The 19500-nt window shown below is 26.8% G+C and overlaps 1 protein-coding gene across 1 annotated transcript in view; it reads left to right on the top strand.

Annotated features, from left to right (window-relative positions):
* The window catches only part of LOC100208821 (TFIIH basal transcription factor complex helicase XPB subunit-like), a 52128-nt gene that overhangs the window by 15445 nt on the left and 17183 nt on the right, over positions 1–19500 (top strand). Inside the window, 7 exon segments of the mRNA NM_001309760.1 lie at positions 2335–2407; positions 5423–5482; positions 5656–5795; positions 11263–11334; positions 11941–11980; positions 12072–12138; positions 12238–12312. Of these exon segments, the coding sequence (NP_001296689.1) occupies positions 2335–2407; positions 5423–5482; positions 5656–5795; positions 11263–11334; positions 11941–11980; positions 12072–12138; positions 12238–12312 (527 nt within the window).

Genomic DNA, 19500 nt, shown 5'->3' with positions numbered 1-19500 from the left:
TCATGCAGGACGGGACACCATTTCACACAGCTAAATCAGTTAAAAAATATCTATCAGAACAAAATATTTCATTACTTGATTGGCCAAGAAACTCTCTTGACCTAAGTCCTATAGAAATTGTTTTGGCGCTCCTAAAGAAGCAAATATCTAAAAAAAATATTATAATATAGAAAGAATTATTCACCATTAGAACCATAATAGAGAATTGAAGGAAATGGCTGAAACATGCCAAAAAGAGTTCTTGCGATTATAGAGGCAAAAGAGGATTCACCAAATATTGATCTTGAATATATTTGAATAATAAAATTTATTAGCAATCTATTAAATGTTTTTTATTTGTCAAAAAAATACCTATTTCTTAAAAAAAAATTACTTTTGAGTACATAAATCACAAAAAAATATTAAAATAATAGAATGTGAAACTTGAGAATGTAAAAGATTTAAAGCCTGTTTGTCGGCCAAAGTTTATTCATGAATACAAGTAAGTCCCATTTAATTTTTTTAAGTTTTAAAGTCTTTTAGGTTTAACAATTAAGTTAAATAAATAATAAGTTTTAGTAATTTTTAATGTGCGTTAAAAATGGAATTGTGGCAACTCCATTTTTAACTTACGTTACATGCGAACAACTTTATCAAATATTTGCCTATTTAAATTTAAATTTAAACTTTTAGCTAATTTATATGAAAGCTGTTAGTCTAAAGAATAAAATAAGCTAAAAAGTTTTGAGCCTGGCCAAAAGAGGGCGAACTTATTACTGAAAATGCCACTTAAAATACATTACATAGAAAACAAGGTAAAAAAAACCGCTTCAACTTTTAGATCAGGTTTCTTCGAATCAGTAAAGCGATTTGTATTAAAAACTTTCACAAGATGTTTAGAATTCTATACTAATTTTAAAAATATGTAAAAGTTACACTTTTGCATATTTTATAAATTAGTATATAATTTACACTTACACACAATATACTTCAAAATTGTTTCATCAATTTTCTCAATAGTGGCATTTTAGGCATATAACAAGTAATCCGCACTAACTAAGATCAAATGGCTTAGCTGAAGCCACTGTAAAATCAATTAAATTTATGATAAAAAAGTGCCACATGTCAAACAAAGAGATTTTTAAAGGTATTCTAATATTGTGCAATACTCCAATAAAAAGTGGATTTTTTCCAGCAGAACTACTGCATGGACAACAACTAAGAGATAATCTACCTAAATTTCAAAATCAAAATAAAAAACCATATAAAAGATCTAGAAACATTGTTAAAGAAAGAGTTCAATAAAAAAACTACCATGATAAAAATATTCATACTTTAGCACCATACTTTTTCAAGCAAGGGCAAAATGTGGCAAATCAAGACGAAATAACTCGTGAATGGAGTCTTAAAGGCAAAAAATATCCCAGATAAGATTAACGAAAAACAAATTATACAAGTATCAAGTCGTGGATGAAAAATAAAGAGTAGAAAGCCACTCGATTATAAGGATTTGTAAACTAGCTTGACTTCTTTTTAATAATTATATTTGTTTTGTTTAGTACATGTGTCATATTTTTACACATGTATCACAGCTTATTAGTATTGTGTAGTACGTGTGTCATATTTTTATACATGTATCACAGCTTGACGGAATAGATTGGTTCCAGTCTTTTAAAAAGAATATATTATGAACACAGCAATACACACACACGTATATATATATTCATATCTTCTAAATTTTCTAAATTTTAGCATACATGCACTAGCTGTTATTCATGTTAAAATGTTTACATCACACAGTTTTTGACAAATTTGACAGTGAAATTTTGACATAAATTGACAGTGGCTAAAGGAATAAATAAGCTCCAAAAATATATTTAATTTTTGATAAATGTATTATTTAAATTTTATTGTTGTTAAGTAATTATTATATTGTTTTATAATTATTATATTTATTTAATAATTATATTATTATTAACTGTCTTTTCATCGATGATATATCGCTTATATCATTGACTCATAAAGCCGTAGACACAGCAGAGTCTGACATTAATTAACTAAAATTTAAGTCAGTTTAAAGAGTCAATTCAAGTTTATGTTAAATTAGAATAGCCGCAGTCGAGTATTCATAAACTGGGGGTTTATGTTTTAGGTTAATCACTCTTTTAAAAAATAAAAAAGATTTTTTTTAATTTGAAACTTGAAAAAAACTTCCTTTACTCACTCCTTTTAATTTTGTTTTTTCCTTTAATTGGGCTTAACAGCTTGGTCTAGTCCTTTTGTGCAAATGATTTCTAAAAATTTTATAAAAATTTTTTGTAAATTTTAATAAATTTACTTTACTTTTTCAATTAGAGCTTTATCTAAAGATGACGGATCAAATGGAGAACTAATTTCGTCAAAGATTGGCACCCATAATGCACTTAAGGTAATTTTTTTTTAGTATAAAGGTCTGGAAAATGATAACACTAGGGAACAACATTTTTGCTACCTGAGATCTATTAAGTGTACTATTTTGACCTGCTGATTCCGAACTATTAAGTGTACCATTTTGACCTGCTGATTCCGAATACGTCATTGAAAACTGTGTATCGCGTCAGGTTTTAAAGTTATATTGACATTTTGATTCACCGTTTAAACACTTTATGGTCATTAGAAATAAAAAGTCAATGCTTCTAAATTTCAATACAATAACTAAAATTTTTATGTAAATAGAAGAGCAAAAGCAACTATGCAGTATCATATGTACAAATAACTTCAGGCAATTGTAATACAGTGCATTTTGAAATCAAAAATAATTAGATGATGTTGCTTTTCTTTTGTAATTAGTGTCATACTCGCTGTAAAAACCAATAAAAATCGCTCATCATGTTGCTTTAAGACTAACTTTACTTGAGTCTATAAACAAACGCCAGTCTCCTGGAGTATACTCACAGTCCAGTTCTTTCATTAATCTGTTTTATGTCAGTGCAATAACAGATATTGTCATTCTTGTAATAAAATTTAGCAAGCTGCACATGCCTATTACGAAAATGTGAAACTGTTGTTCCGCTTTGTAACAAATTCCATTGTGTAAACGAGATCCAAGCAGTTCTGCCATCTTTATTGTTAACCCCAGATTCCTCACTAAATCGTTCAATTCAGCTTGGCCAATAAGATGAGGTATCTTTTCATTATCTATAGGTTCATATACATCACTCTCCTGCTCCCTGTGACTTTCCTCATCATCATCATCATCACTTTTGCAATCAAGGCATACTGGAGGATTGGGAACTGGATTTTGTTCATCGTGTGGAACAGGTTTCAAAGCAGAGTCACAATTTGGATAATGAATTACTGATTTGTTTTTCTTGGAGTATCCAGCAATATTGTCATCAAATATTCTGATTACACCACTGTTATCACCATGTCATAGTTAGTCAGACTGACAGGTTTTTTCTCAGGTAGCAGACCGAAATTTTTTTTTTTCCCTAGTGTTATAAATAGTTATGTTAATAAAGCAAATAAGAAATTTTTGATTTATGCACTGAGTCATAAATAGCTCTATGTGCTACATTGCTTTGTATAAATTTAACTTTTTATACAAAGTAATGTAGCACCATGTAGCAATGTAGTGTTTTAATGTATATTACCAAAGACATTAAAACATTAGATTCTAAAGACTAACAAATGAAAATGGAAAAAATTTTGAAATTTGTTTCCTCTTTTTTTTTATTTCCACTTACTTTCACAAAGTTTTTGAGATTTGAACAATGAAATGAGATTTGAGAATGAAAGAAATAATCCTTTGAATAAAAAGTTTTTAAATGATAAAAGGTAGACCATATAATATATTTGATATTATAATATTATTGGAAAAGGCTTCCATCAGTTGATATTTGCAACTTACTAATATTAGCAAAACTTCATTAATGCTGAAAACATTTTTTTTTTCAATTTTTTTGTTTTAAAGGGATCCCGAACCGCCAAGACATGTTGTGTTCATATTAAAGAGAATGATAAAAGAAAAACATTTGGGCTAAATTTTTTTGATTAAAACAAAAGAATAAATGTATACCAAGAAAAACTAACTTTTTTGTTTTAGTCACAAAATTTAGCCCAAACGTTTTTTTTTATCATTCTGTTTAATACAAACACGTCTCAGCAGTTTGGAATCTCTATAAATGTTTTAATAAGTGTCAAATGTTACATATATTTTCATAAATCTTCTGTATACATGGATATTTTTAAAGGAATTATTGCTTTTGTGGATCCATGCTGGCTTCTGTGATATTTCTTTTAATTAAATCTTAATAATGTTCTGTTCATATTCAGTTCAGATATTAGGTTTATATATAATCTAAAGTTTTCTAAAGACTAGGGTTGTTAGGTGTGTTAAATGAGATTATAATGCTTTTGTATATGAACTTGCATGATAGTGTATGTAAGGTATGATAACTGGCATGATTGTTTTTTATGATAAATTTGAAGCCAAATCCTGCTTCTCAGTTTTTGAGTTTTTTATTGCCAGCCCTGTGCAATTAATTTTTTATCCATATAAAAAAATAGTGCCATTTTTAAAAAAATCAGGTGCCATTTTTTAAAAAAATTTTAAAATTAATGTATAATTAGTACTTTAAAAGTAACAGGTATTAAAAACTGCATTTTACTAGTCACTCATACATAAAAGTTTGTTATATTTACTTGTTTTTGGTTATTCATTACTCATAGCTACAATAGTTCAAAATACCTCTTACTGAGTCCTCTACTTTATGTCTTTTAGTATTATAATTCACTACAGATCTCTCATAAAAAACATTTTTTAGCCTTTACTATGGTTGCCTCTATTGTTGACATCATTTTCTTACTCCTAATTCTATTCTCTTACCTCAAAAAATCTCTTATATGAGATTTGTTGATACTGTTTTCATATATCGGCTTGTTCTTCTAAAGTTGCTCTTTCTCTTCTTGACTTAGTCCAAAAACATATTGCACATATGATTAGACTTTTTCTGCTTTGCTTGAGCTACCATCCCAACATTGCAAGCTTTTCCACAAATACTAAAATGGTATCTGCTCAAATAATCATCTTAAACTGTTCTAATTCATCTTTTTCCATTAACCAAAATTTATTCTTGCTTGACTTTTGATTAACTACAAAGCTCTATCCTTTATCCTCTAAAAACTTTTATTCATCTGGTTTCCTTACTCTCCAAATAATGCTTTGAATATATCTTCATGTTTTCCAGACTCAAAAATTTTACACTTTTAAAAATCTTCTGTCAACAGTTATCTTTCTCAATATTCTTTGTTTTACAGTAACTCCCAACTTATTTAATGGTTGCCACCTTGTTAGGAATCAATTAATTTAATAAAAATTTTACTTATATAATATTTTATTTAATGAAAATATTTTATTTAATAATAATTATTATTTCATGATTTAAAATAAATATTTTTTTAGTTAAATCATTCCCAAATAAATAAAGACGCAAATGTACCTAATGAACAAGAAAAGCAAGAGGTATTATTTAAAATACCTTCGGTTTTATTAACGTTGTTGTTGTTATTGTTGTTATAATGTTGTTGTTATTTTTGTTTGTTGTTCTTATAATGAACCACAATAAATGTATAAACATTTTATGTTTGTAAAAATAATACTTTTTGATTTTATGACATGTTTGAATACCTTTTTAGGAAGAAAAAGAAACAATACCTTCAGATATTGCTGACTATCTTGGAAAAGTTATGATGGATGAAGATGATGAGGCAGAAGAACCTGTCAATACTGTTTCATTTGAAGTTGCTCAGGAACACATTGAAGTTTTACAAAAAAGGTTATAAATTTATAAAAAATATATTTATTAAAATGAATAATGTATTGAAGGTATGGTTTTACATATTTATGCATTATATTCAATATATATATATATATATATATATATATATATATATATATATATATATATATATATATATATATATTATATATATATATATATATATTACAAATACATTTGAACAACTTTATGAAAATAAACTTTATAAAAAGTTTATGATTATGAAAAACGTAACTAATAGTCCGTAAAAATGCGCGTTAATTTTAAAATCAACCGATCAAAAGTTTTTATTAGTTGATTTTAAAATTAACGTGCGTTTTTACGGACCATTAGTAACATTTTTCATAATGTTAAACTTTTATATAGTAGATTTTAATAAAGTTGTTTAAATTCTTTAATAAGTTCTAAATATTATTTGAATATCCACTCTATTTTTCTAGATGCTTTTCTACTTCAATTAAAATTTGGGATAACTTATGTTGTTTGAACAAAGAATGAATTATAAAAGTTATACGTATATTATTAAAAATGTTATAACACTATTATAGTGTTACTTATATATATATATATATATATATATATATATATATATATATATATATATATATATATATATATATATATATATATATATATATATATATATATATATATATTTATTACTTTTATAATGCAGTTAGTGACTAGAGTGTTATTACTTTTATAATGCAGTTAGTGACTAGAGTGTTATTACTTTTGTAGTCGTAAGTTTATTGTTTTATTTTTTATTACTTCTTTGGTAACAAATTTAAGTTGATACGCCCCTTAAAAAACAAATTACATGGTTTTGCATAAACTAAAATTTTGAATACCAGATATTTTTCCGAATTTTGCATTTCACGATTGCTTAATTCAACCCTTGAACTACTTTAAATGGTTTTTAAAGTTTTCTTTTAAATAATTGCAAGGAATAAAATCTTTATAGATCAAAATATAGTTTTATTATTAAACACACTTTTATAAGAAACAAGTTTGGTCATCCTGCCAGGCTACTGGCGGATATTTTTTCTAAATTTCAGTTGCCCTTGGAGAATAGGGTGGCTCTTAAAACAACATTTTTGAAAAAAACCTGTTCCTACCCCTTTACTTTGTTCTACATAATACTAAAACACTAGGTTTAAAATTTTTTTGAACAAAAAATTATTTTAGGGGTAGCTCAAGTCCCTTAAAAATTTGACTGGTACCTAAAATTTTGAAAATAAAAGTTCTTCTAAAGTATGTCAACCTGGTACTCAAAAGAAGCGAAATTATATAAAAACTAATAATAAATTAATTAAAAATAATAATCAATTTACAAAAAAATAACTTTTTTCTTAAATAAATGCATAAAAACTATTGTTTTTAAGCTGAAAATAAAAAAAGTCATTATTTTCAAGTTTTAAAAAAAAGGTTTTTTTAAACATGCTTTTTTTGTAAAGTGATTACTGTTTTTGAAGTTTTTATAAAATTTCGCTTCTTTTGAGTACCAGGTTGACATACTTTAGAAGAACTTTTATTTTCAAAATTTTAGGTACCATTCAAATTTTCAAGGGTCTTGAGCTACCCCTAAAATAATTTTTTGTTCAAAAAAATTTTAAACCTAGTGTTTTAGTATTATATAGAACAAAGTAAAGGGGTAGGAACAGGTTTTTTTCAAAAATGTTGTTTTAAGAGCCACCCTATTAGAGAAATTAAGTCATCTTGTGCCACCGGAAAACCATGAGGGTACACCTGTGTGTGTGTGTGTGTGTATATATATGTATGTATGTATGTATGTATGTATGTATGTATGTATGTATGTATGTATGTATGTATGTATGTATGTAGACCTTGGCAGGAATGAAAGAGTGCAAGGGCGGAGAAAATTTCTCCTATATATATACCTAAAACAAACATATGTACCTAAAATATATACCTAAAATATATATAAAAAATATATACCCAAAACAAACATGGCGAGCTGCTCCTCTGAACAGCTTCTTACGAAAGCTTTTTTTTTTTTTGCACAAGCTATCTATTTATTATTACATATATTTATATATTATATATATATATATAATGTATATATATATATAATATATATATATACATTATATATATATATATATATATATATATATATATATATATATATATATATATATATATATATAATATATATATTGTATATATTTATATATACAATATATATATATATATTATATATATATATATATCAACTGTATAGAGCACAAACGTAGTATGTCCACATTTTTATGAAATCAATGTTTTACTATATTCTTATTGGCAGTAACATAAGCTTGTAGAGGACATTTGTAATATGTCCACAAGTGATATCCATCATTAGATATAACACAAAACACAAGTGTAATATCTTGATTTTAGCAAATATTTTGAAAATTGAAATCCGTTTTTCTCCATATTTTGGTTTTTGGACATACTACGTTTGTGCTCTATACAGTCGATATATATATAGAGAGGGAGAGGCCTCAGACCCAAAAAATACAGGTCTTTGTAAGTCTTCAAGACCGATCTTTTCTATACCTTTTTCTAAATATATATATCTTAGCTGCCCAGACCTGTAAAATATGGGTCTTTACTAAACGAAGTATTTCGTCCACGCCGATCATTTCTATACTTATTCCTTATTTTCTTCAATATTTTTTAGTAAAAAAAACTTTATCTGAAAAATTGCTTTAAGAGCAAAAAAAATAAACACACACCTTTTTTACGCATATGTAGAGCTTTATAAAATGTTTGTAGTTTGTAGAGCTTTACAATAGTTTGTTTTTCTCTTAAATGCATATCTTCAATAGATCAGTGGTTTAGTGATGTCATCAGTGTTCTTTTCTGAGGGTTCAGTTCCTCACTTAATAGTAATAAGTTTTTTTAATTTTTTCAATCTTGCTGTATATAAACATAGCAAAAATATATAGCAAAAAACTTCTTTTAAATTCTTAAATTAGAATTCAAAAGTTTTTTCATGTTATATATATTATACACAATCGTTCCATATACTACCCCAAATTTAACTTATGCTTAAGACTTTAAGATGTTTGTATGTAACGCTATACAAATGAAGATGACATAAATTTAGCAAACATAAATTATCAGTAGAGTCGTGACAAATTTAAAATCAAAGTTTCCATTTGGATGATGGACTTTATGTTTCATGTTTTTCAATCTTGTTAATTTTTTTAAATAAAATAACATAAATACAAAAGTTCAAAACAAAACAGTTTAAGCAAAATAAACTTGTAATTACTAGAAAAGTTTTATCTTATATTACACAGGATCTTGTATATAATATTTTATAAGTGAATTTATTACATTTGCATATAACATTTGTTTATATATAAGTGCAACCTTATCGCTATGCAATAAAGCTGTACTTATTTAGAGAACCCGCTTGACAAGTGTTAATTAATTGCAATCAGAATAAGAGGTTTTTGTAAAATAGGTTGTTTTTATATTTTAAATGGTTATTATATTTTATATTCTTTACAGTTGTTTAATGCGTTCTCATTGGTGCCGTTTTGCAAGGGTTCAAATCTGCCTATTAATACAATAAAATAATTTTAATTTTTTCGATCTGGTGGTATATATTTTTAGCAAAAAAATGAATATATCAAAAAAAATATTTCATTATTAAAATGAAATTTTGAAGTTTTTACTTGCTATATCTTTTTTTTTGCCTTTATAGTAGCACCTTCTGGTTTATCAGGACTAATTACCTGAGCACATTAATAATATAAGTATCACTATCATGACTTATGAGCACCAAGTTCTTTGCGGTGCACAGTGGGTCAGAATTGTTTAAAAATGGCAAAACTATTTATGGGTTAAATATAGACATATTACATGTTTATAGGGTGTTTTGGGGCCAAGGATTTCATTTTTGGGCTCTATTTTAAGTTTGGAGTGGTCATTTTATGGGTTTTCAAGGGTGGTCATGGGATGTCTCGATGGTTTTAAAATTAGATGAGCCATGTTGTATGTCTAAATGTAACTTGGAGTCTTAGAATTTTTCCTGACTCCTCCTCATTCTGGACACCTTAGTATCGTAGCAGCAAACATTTTTGTCATAAGATCATAGTTTGTTTGGGGCCTGGAAAACTTCATTGTGCAGTGCTCTCTGATGTTTTAGTGTAAAACATTAATACTTGGGTGTGTGAAATGACTATTTTTCACAAGTAATTCGCTGTTTCTCTATTTTTATGGCATTATTTAAATGAACAAAATACATTTGAACCATTTAAAATACAATTTTTTTAGACAAAAACAACATTTTAGAAAAGTTATTTAAAAAAAAAAACTGCTTAAACATAACAAAAATAATTACTAATAAAAAAACTATTTGACTAAAATCACGTAGTCGTCATAAAATGTTCCATAACTTTTTAGTTTTAACATTAAAAATGCTATTTAATAAAGATTTTAACAAGATTTAATTGATTTCTTCAGTATTTTAAAGCAAAATCTAAGATTGGATATCATTTATAATAAAAAAGCTAGCACCTACTGAGCTCAGAAAATTTAGTTGTAGTTTTTTATCTATTTTTTATCTAAGTTGATCACATGTGCGGCCTTATGTTTTTCTGCTTGTGTAAAGGTCAGTGTTAAAAAAAGGTTGTGCGTTTTAAAGACTTATGTTGAAAAAAACTTTGAAAAAAAGCAAGCATAAAAGATAAATTTTCATATTTCTTTTTCTTATTTCAATATATGATGTTGATGGACTAATATATACCGTTGAGAAATTAAAGTTTTGTAAAATTGTCTTACTGGCCTCATATTTCATTTTTATCTTTTATCAATTTTTTAGAGTACTAGATCGTACTACTCTAGATCTCATTTATAAAAAAAAAATACTCCAATTTAGAAGTTGGTTTTTGATTGGTTTTGCTCACCTCTGGCCAAATGTTTTTAGAAATGTTAAGCTTTTTTGAAAATTCCTTCTCTTTCATTTGCTATAGTATATAATCTATATAAATATTTTAAAACCATTTAATAAACTAAAGACTTTATGAAGCAGAAGATACATGCTATAAATCTAAGTTAAGCAGATTTTGCCGTAATGCAATTTTCAAGAAAAAGAAAACTGTAAAACTTGATATATGTTTTAACATTGCAAAACTTATAGTTTACATAAGTTAGATTATTATATATTTTACATAATATCTGATATCAAATGCCTTATAATTGTTTTAAACTATTATTGAAAATATCTCAAAACTAAGTTAATATAATTATTGTCTAAATTTAAAAAAAAAAAAAAAAACTTATTTTGTCTAAAAATATTGGTATATTGTGTATATGTTTAGCATTACTTTTTCCAGTGCAAGAAAAATTCAAAATAAAAGTTTTGAGTTTTAAATTTTCTATACTATCCAAGTAACAATTATCCAAGTTTATTTTGTCAAATAGTAGATTTTTATTATCTTTTTAGATGCATTGCATTAGATTATCCTTTGCTTGCTGAGTATGATTTTACTAATGATACCATTAACAAAGATATAAAGTATGTTTGTTGCTATTATGGTTCTTTTTTTAATTTTCATCTTCTCTCAAGTATTCAAGTATTTTTATATCTTGCTATATTGTAATAAACATATTTATTTTTTTATTGTAATTTTTTTTTTTTTTTTTTCAAATAAAAAACAAAAATCTAATAAACTTGAATTTAATTAAGTTCAAGATGCCAATAGCATTCCAATAATAACTAGTGATGCATTTTCTATGTTTTTTTGTTGCATGATTTTCTTGCATGTTGCAATTTTCGTATCTTTAATTTTCTCATCTTTAATCTGTCCTCTTTGATATTTTATTAATTTTTGGTAAAATTCAATATCAAGATTTTTTAGCGATTTGATTTTGATACAAATTAAACTATCAATAAAGTAAATTTATTCAGTCCATTAAAAAAAAAACCATAAAAATCAATAAAAAAAAATTTTCTTAACTCTTTTATTCAATTACATACAGAGTGCTTAGACATTTTTTGCAACAGCTTATAGAACTTCTTTTATAAGCTCATAATCTATTTAAACCTGAAAATCAATCAAATGTGGAGTTTTTCACTGGTGTTTTTAATTATGAAACAATTTTAGTATAATTTTATTTTCAGTATGGACTTGAAACCTTCTACATTATTGAGACCATATCAGGTAAATTGTAACCATATCAGGTAAATAATAAATAGATTTAATTTGTTTGCTTTTAATACTTTTATTTTACTATTAGTTTGATTTTTTTTAGGAAAAAAGTCTGCGTAAAATGTTTGGCAATGGCAGGGCACGCTCTGGTGTCATTGTTCTACCATGCGGCATGCATTTAAATATATTTTAACTTTTTTATATTTTATGCTAATCATCTGTTTTTAACAGGTGTTGTTTTTTATGTTATTGTTTATAGTATATTTTAGGAGCTGGAAAAACATTAGTAGGTGTCACTGCTGCATGCACTGTGCGAAAGAAATGCTTAGTCCTTTGTACATCAGGTTAAATTTTTTTTTTTTTTTTTGACTTTCAATATTACATATTTGTAATTCCTCAAATTAGGCTGACATGCATTTTTTGGAAAAAAACCAAGAGATTTTTTGTTGTAGCAAATATTCTTTTTCATTTTTAATACTGAAATAATTTTAAAATTTGTTTTCAAGTAATATTTGTTAAAAAACATATTTCATTCTTCTATTTAATGTATTATTTTATTAGTATTGTCTTGAAATAATTTTATATTTTTTCTTCATCTAATATACAAACATTTGTAATTGTATTTGGAAAATGTCTATTAGATATATTTGTATTTGAATTTGTATTTAGGAATCTAAAATTAACGTATTTGTAATTGATCAAATGTATTTGAACCCAACCCTAATATATATATATATATATATATATATATATATATATATATATATATATATATATATATATATATATATATATATATATATATATATATATATATATATATATATATATATTACTTTTTATTATTTTATTTTTTATTTATTTCAAAATTAGTATAACTACAATATATAAAAACAATCATTGTCTTGTCAAGTTCATAATGAAGAATATAGAAACAATCAATTGTTTGTGTTGTAAAAATGTAGTTCAAACTAATAAAAGAGAGGTGCATCAGGCTCGTTCTAAGTTTACAGAGTTTTCACATTCTATGCACCCTTTGACTAGTTGGGGTAAAAGTTAATGATTGTGTTTGCGAAGTATTTTGCTATTGAATGAAAAGTTAATGGTTGTGTCTGCAAAGTATTTTGCTGTTGAATTTGATATTGTGAGGGGAAATGAAAAGTGACTTCATCAATATTGGTGGGCTAGTTAAACTGTTCTGTCATCTCTTATCCTGCGATCCTCAAGAAATGTAAGTTTCACCCTTTGCAATCTCTTTTCATAAGGTAAATGTTTTATCTCCAATATGGTCACATATATTTGGACTTTATATCTTTGCAATATCTTTATTTTTTGCAACAAATCATTATAATCACAAGTGGGAGTGCAAATACTGCACTTTTTTTATTTTGCTTACAACCATTTGCATTTGTTTTACTTTGTGTTTTTTTTTTTGTTTTTGATTTGATTTGTTTCTTTACTCTGGAAAAAACTTTATTCAGTTGTATGTTTGGTTTGTATTGTCCTGACTCTCGATTCGATAAAAACTAGTTCGGAACGGAATAAAAATTTTATTCTGACTTACGGTAAAAATCTGTTTCGAGAAAAAAAATCTTTCTCGAAAGTCGGAAATTTATCTAATTTTTTGAGAATGTTCGTAATATTTTGGCAATCATACTTAAAAAAGTTGTAAGATTATCATTTTTTGTCTAATTTTTTTTAAATCCTCTGGTCTAACGGACACTCTTCTTTTTTTCTGTTGTGAACCTTGTTCTGATGTTTTATTTCTCTTTAGAGGTTTTGAGTTTGATGATGCTTCTGGTGGATTGGGGCTATCCTTCTCTTTGACTTCCTCTTCCATCATTGCGTCAGCCTCTTCTCTCTCCTCATCATTCAACAGTTTGACCTTAATTTTTTTAACCACCAACTCGTAGTTGACCTTGATGAATTTAATTTCTTGGAGGTGGAGGGATCCAAGTTCTGCCTTTTTGAACTGATGATGTTTCCACTCTGTGAAAAGAGCCTTTCACTACTGCTTGAAGCTGCTGGAACACAAAGCCATTCTCTCGTCAATTCTGCCAGTAGAGGCAGATGTCTTTTGTTTGCTTTCCATCATTGTAAAGGGTCCACCTTATGTCTGTCTGGTGCTTGAGGCATTGCTTGGTAAGCATCAAACTCTCTCTCTGCAGAGATGGCTTTTGTTGGCTGAAAGAAAATATTTATTTTAAAATTGAAAGTGTTTTAACTAGATCTAAACAATCGTTTTTTCTCTTGTTATATTATATCAGAAAAAAGTTTAATTTCATATATCTTAAAAAATAGTAAAACTTTTTACTTCATGCAATAAACAATTTTTTTAGGTCCGATGTATGTTTTATCAGAAAAAATGACTTAACTTTATCGCTCAAAATTTTTTGGATCTGGGGTATATTTAATTGTAAAATAGATTTACCTAATATTGTGTGGTTCTTGATTTTGCCACAATGCTTCCACTTCCTCCATAAATTCATTGTCATCCACCACAATATCAATGTCACTCGAATTAGTAGATTCCTGTCTTTGCTCATAAAAAGCTTGGGTAGAAGGATGCTCATCTACCAACTTGCTGACAACCTCCTCATACAGCTTGTACTCTTTCAGAAGAAGACCGCAGTAGTGAGGGTGAAACAGGTTTCCCATAATGTAAGCAGAGGTGTGCTTTCCCATGTCATTAAATCTTGACTGTTGATTTATCTGTTCCACCAGTTCTTTGCAAAATCTTCTAACAACTGCAGCAACAAAGTGTGTTTCTGGCTCAGCCTTGAATGACTTAAAGTACTGTCATTTTGTAGATGGTGATCATGACAATATGCATGACAGGTTCACTGTCTGTTGAGAACTTTTCACTAACGAGTTTCAATGACTTAAGAGCTGGGAGTAATCCTTGCATCAATTCAAAGTCATTATTTGATGGAATAACATCCTGAAAAAAAATTAAAACTTAAGTAAAAAATACTTTAATAAAATTATTGGCAATTATTTATTTACGTTTAATATTTCTATTAAAATATAAACCTATTTTCAAAAGTAGGTGTTCGTAAAAAGTATTCCTATTTGTCACAAAATAATTTTCCAAAAATGTTTTTTTCTTTTTTCTTCTTCTTGAAAGCATAAAAAAATTATCACGCACCTCAAGAAATTTTCTTTTCCTTTCTCTCTAAGTTGGATCAATGCCCTCTTCATCATCACAATTGACTACAACATCATGTAGTTGGAGTTCAATCTTGTTGCAACAGGAGAGATTATTTTGACATAATCACAATCAATTTCTCTACATTCTTTCATAATAGCTTGACATGCCAGTGATGATCTGTGGACTTTGTTTGACAATTTGGTCGCATTTTCAAGCATTTCCTTAAGCTCTTTGATGTTGTTGATGGACCTGCTGAGGGCTGTGTTCAACAGGTGGTTACCACACAGCAATGAAGAACAGCCACCAACAGTCAGTAATGGGATTGCAGCTTTCATTGGTGCTGCTGCATCATGAAAAATTATTTTTCGATTGACATCTTTCAAAACAGGGTATTCTGCCATCATTTCATCAAGACCCTATATTTTTTTAGAAATTTTTAATTTGTTCAAGATATTTTTGAATAACATGAATTGAACAATAAGTTGATCATTTTAGTTTTTAAACATATTATATTTTTGAAAATAGATAAAATATTTTTAAAAAGCGTTAAAATTTTTGGATAAAAAAATAAAAAATAATTATCTTGGCAATCATCTAGAATGTATGGCGGCCAGTAAAGTTGTCAAAATTCAAAACAAATTTTTTCAACCTAAACTCCTTGCTGATGTAGTGAAGGATAAGTGAAATAAATGGATCTTCAGCTTTGGAGGTCCAACAGTCAGTAGTCAGTGCCACACCTCTGCAATCTGGAAGATCCATTTCCAATTCAGACTTAATTACACCCATGACAGCTGAATACAAAAGTGACAACTTGTACTTCTTAAAAGTGGTTAAGTCCTTAATTGACACCCTAGGATTGAAGGACTTGACAAAGTCTCTTAAGGCTGGGTTACTTGCAACTTCAAAGGCCGATCCTTAAAAAAGAAAAATCCTAACCATATTACAAAACCTGAGGCATTTTCTGGATTATTGCTATCCAAGTTATTAAAACATTTTAGATTAATTTGAAATGAATATGAAATGCTTTTTAAACTTTTTAAAAATATGACTTATAATGTTCTCATTAAAAAGGATTTTTAATTGCGCTTGTTAAAAAATTATATATCTCTTTAAAAATTACTGGTAATTTTTATCTCAATCTAACGCAATTTAAATTGTACTTTTGTTTAAAATACAACTTACAAATTTTTTACCTGTTCTGGCAATGAACTTCATAATTTCCATGTCAGCCTCCGACTGTTTCTTGTGTTGAGAGGAGTACTTTCCAAGGCCATATTCTGCAAGAGTTTTTTGAGACCCCATGGCTTTCATTTTTTCATTCTGAGAAAGGGTATAGTGGGCTACCTTGTCTTGAGCCTCGTCAAGGCCAACAGTTGGCTCATGGATTTTTTCGAGGTCCTCGGCCCTTTTCTCCTTCCGTTCAGCCATCAGTTTGGTCAACTTTGCAAAGTCTTGTGGGTGCTTTGATTTAAGGTGGTACCTGGCACTGGAGGTTAAATATTGCTGCATTTTTAATTTTTTTCGACACTTTTTACATACAGCAAGGGGGTAGTCTAATTTAGGAACAATTTCCTTGTCAAAGAAATTCCAGAAAGCATTACTTGATTTAGGCATTTTGATTTGAATTTACTAATAATTTTTTAAACTTTATCACAAAAATTTCAACGAACAACAAAAAGTTTTTTTTATTCAATATTTTCTCCAAATTTTTGGCTTCTTTATCAAAACAAAAGTAGACCGAAGAAAATTTTCTTCATCTTTTATATTCAACAAACTTAGAAATATTTTAATTTTATTAAAATTAAATTAAAATTAAAAATTATTAACTGACTAGAAATTATTATCAACATCAATATTTATTTATTTTTTTTGATAAAAAATCTTAGAATCAAGGTCATTTACAAATAGTTAAAAACTAATCTTAAGTAAATACCATGAAATAGCATTAAGAATAATAAGAAAATTATATGATAATAAATCAATATCAACTTTAAAACAACAATTGAATATAATGCACAGACAGGAAAGTTACAAACAGTTATGTACTGACAAAACGTAACAGCCTACCATGTAACTTAAACAATTACTGCAAAAATAAAGTAACAATGTTTTAATAAATATAATAATCTTGATATCAATAATCATATAAATAAAAGTAGTATAAATATTTCATTAAAAAATAACAATAAACAAACAAAAAATTTTCAATAATACTCACAAATAAAAACGTGTCACCCACTTACACACAAACATTTAGTCAGGAAAAATATAGAGTTTTCTCAATAAATGACAATAATAAAATAAAAAAGTAAATCATATCAAGCAAACACATATAGTCTTTCAAAAATAATAAAATTTAAAAATATTCTTTTTCCTTTCTTCATAAACCAAGCAATTTTTATATATTTTTAAAATTCTTTTTAATTTCTTTCCATTTTCAAATGTTTTTTTTTCTTTTAACTTTGTTTTTTTGTCCTTTTCTTATCTAATTTTTTTCTTTTTTTAATTTGTTTGATTTGGTTTTTAATTTTTTTTTAGTTTTATCTTTTTTTTCTTTTCTTCATTCTCTTTATTTTTATTTCATTTATATTTCTTATTTTATTCTTTTTTCTTTATCTTTCTTTTTTTTTTTTAAATTTATTTATAAAATTCGGTATAAAAAAGCGTCCGCCATTCCGGAAGTCTCTGCACTGTCTGATTATATAAAATTATATTAGAATTAATAATTGTCTAGAAATTATTAAACAAAGATTACATAAAATTTTAATTTTTACCACAAAAATTTAAGAAGTGAATTCAACTAAAGTTATTAATTAAAATAAAATTAAAATAAATCATAAAAATAAACAAAGAACAATAAAAAATTTGTTGTAAAGTTTAAAGGTAAAAAAAATAAAATGTATTTAAAAACATAGTCGTCAAAAATGAAAATTATTGTAAACAATGATTTTTTTCGAAAATACTCGAACAGAAATTTATAAATATTTTATTCATTCCAACGTTATGAAAAAACTCCGAAACGAGAAATAATAATTTATTGTTTCCGAATTTTTCAGTTTTTATCGGAAATCTCTCGTAAACTAGAATTTTGTTCGACAAAGTCCAGACACTATCGGTTTGTATGTTGTCTTTATTTCAGATCAAATCAATAATTTTCTTTAATTAAGTTAGTTAAGACTTAGTTATAAACATTTATGCTAGTAATAGAAAAACTATAAAGTATGACAAACTACTTTATCAATCAATTAAACCTAGTGTATGAATAATTTTTCTTTACTGTTTACCTGTTGTCATCATTAAAATTTTCTAATTTCTAGCAAATACTGAAAACCCGGAATGTCAAATTCTTTTGCAAGTTATGCATATATTTTGCCTTCTTTTTAACATACTAACTTATAATACAGAATAAATTGGAATATGAAATAGTTTGATTTAGGTATTTTTTGTTTTTTACATAATATTACATAGCAATCAAGTAAAAAATTATAGCACATGCTAAATTAAGTTTTTTAAATTTTAAATTAGTTATTGTCAGATATAACTGTTATTGATACATGCAGGTTTTATTGTTACATGTAATTGTTACAGATTGGAAACAATTTGTAAGTATTATAATTCTACTAATAAATCTGTTGAGCGCGGTTATAATTCTACTAATAAATCTGTTGAGCGTGGTGTTCCTCAAGGTTCTGTTGTTGGTCCTCTTTTGTTCTTAATTTATGTTAATGACATAAACAACTCTATTCGCTTCTCGTCAATTCATCTTTTTGCTGATGACACAAACCTATTGCATATCAAGAAATCGTATAATTCTCTATGTAAAAACATAAATTCGGATCTAAAAGGTATTGTTCACTGGTTAAGTGCTAACCTAATATGTTTTAACACAATAAAACTGAAGTAATCTTTTTTTCATCTTCTAGAAAAAAACACAATCAAAACAACAATTCTAAAATTAAAATTAATAATAAACGGTTATATCCTACAAAAGTTGTTAAATATCTTGGTGTTTTGATTGACTGGGATCTCTCGTGGAATTTTTATATTGATGAGCTATGCAAGAAACTAACTCGAGCTTACGGCACACTTTCAATAATTCATCATTATGTTGATAAACTCACACAAAAGAATATTTACTGTGCATTATTTTTATCGCATCTTAGTTAATGTTGTCAAATTTGGGGTCAAAACGGCAACTATCACATCAAAAAACTGATGTCCCCTCAACGTCAATCCATCTGAATTATAAACTTCCAACCTTTTAAGTGCTTTTAAGTGAAAGATTCTGCTATTTCTGCTCCACAGAAACATCAGAATCTTTCAAAAAACTAAAAGTCCCTACCTTTCCAGCGCTTGTAAAATTTGCTAATCTTCTTTTTGT

This window comes from Hydra vulgaris, chromosome 11, assembly GCF_038396675.1.
Source record: "Hydra vulgaris chromosome 11, alternate assembly HydraT2T_AEP".
Taxonomy (NCBI): domain Eukaryota; kingdom Metazoa; phylum Cnidaria; class Hydrozoa; order Anthoathecata; family Hydridae; genus Hydra; species Hydra vulgaris.
Note: the sequence above shows the minus strand (reverse complement) of the source record. Positions and strands in the feature narration are given on the sequence as shown.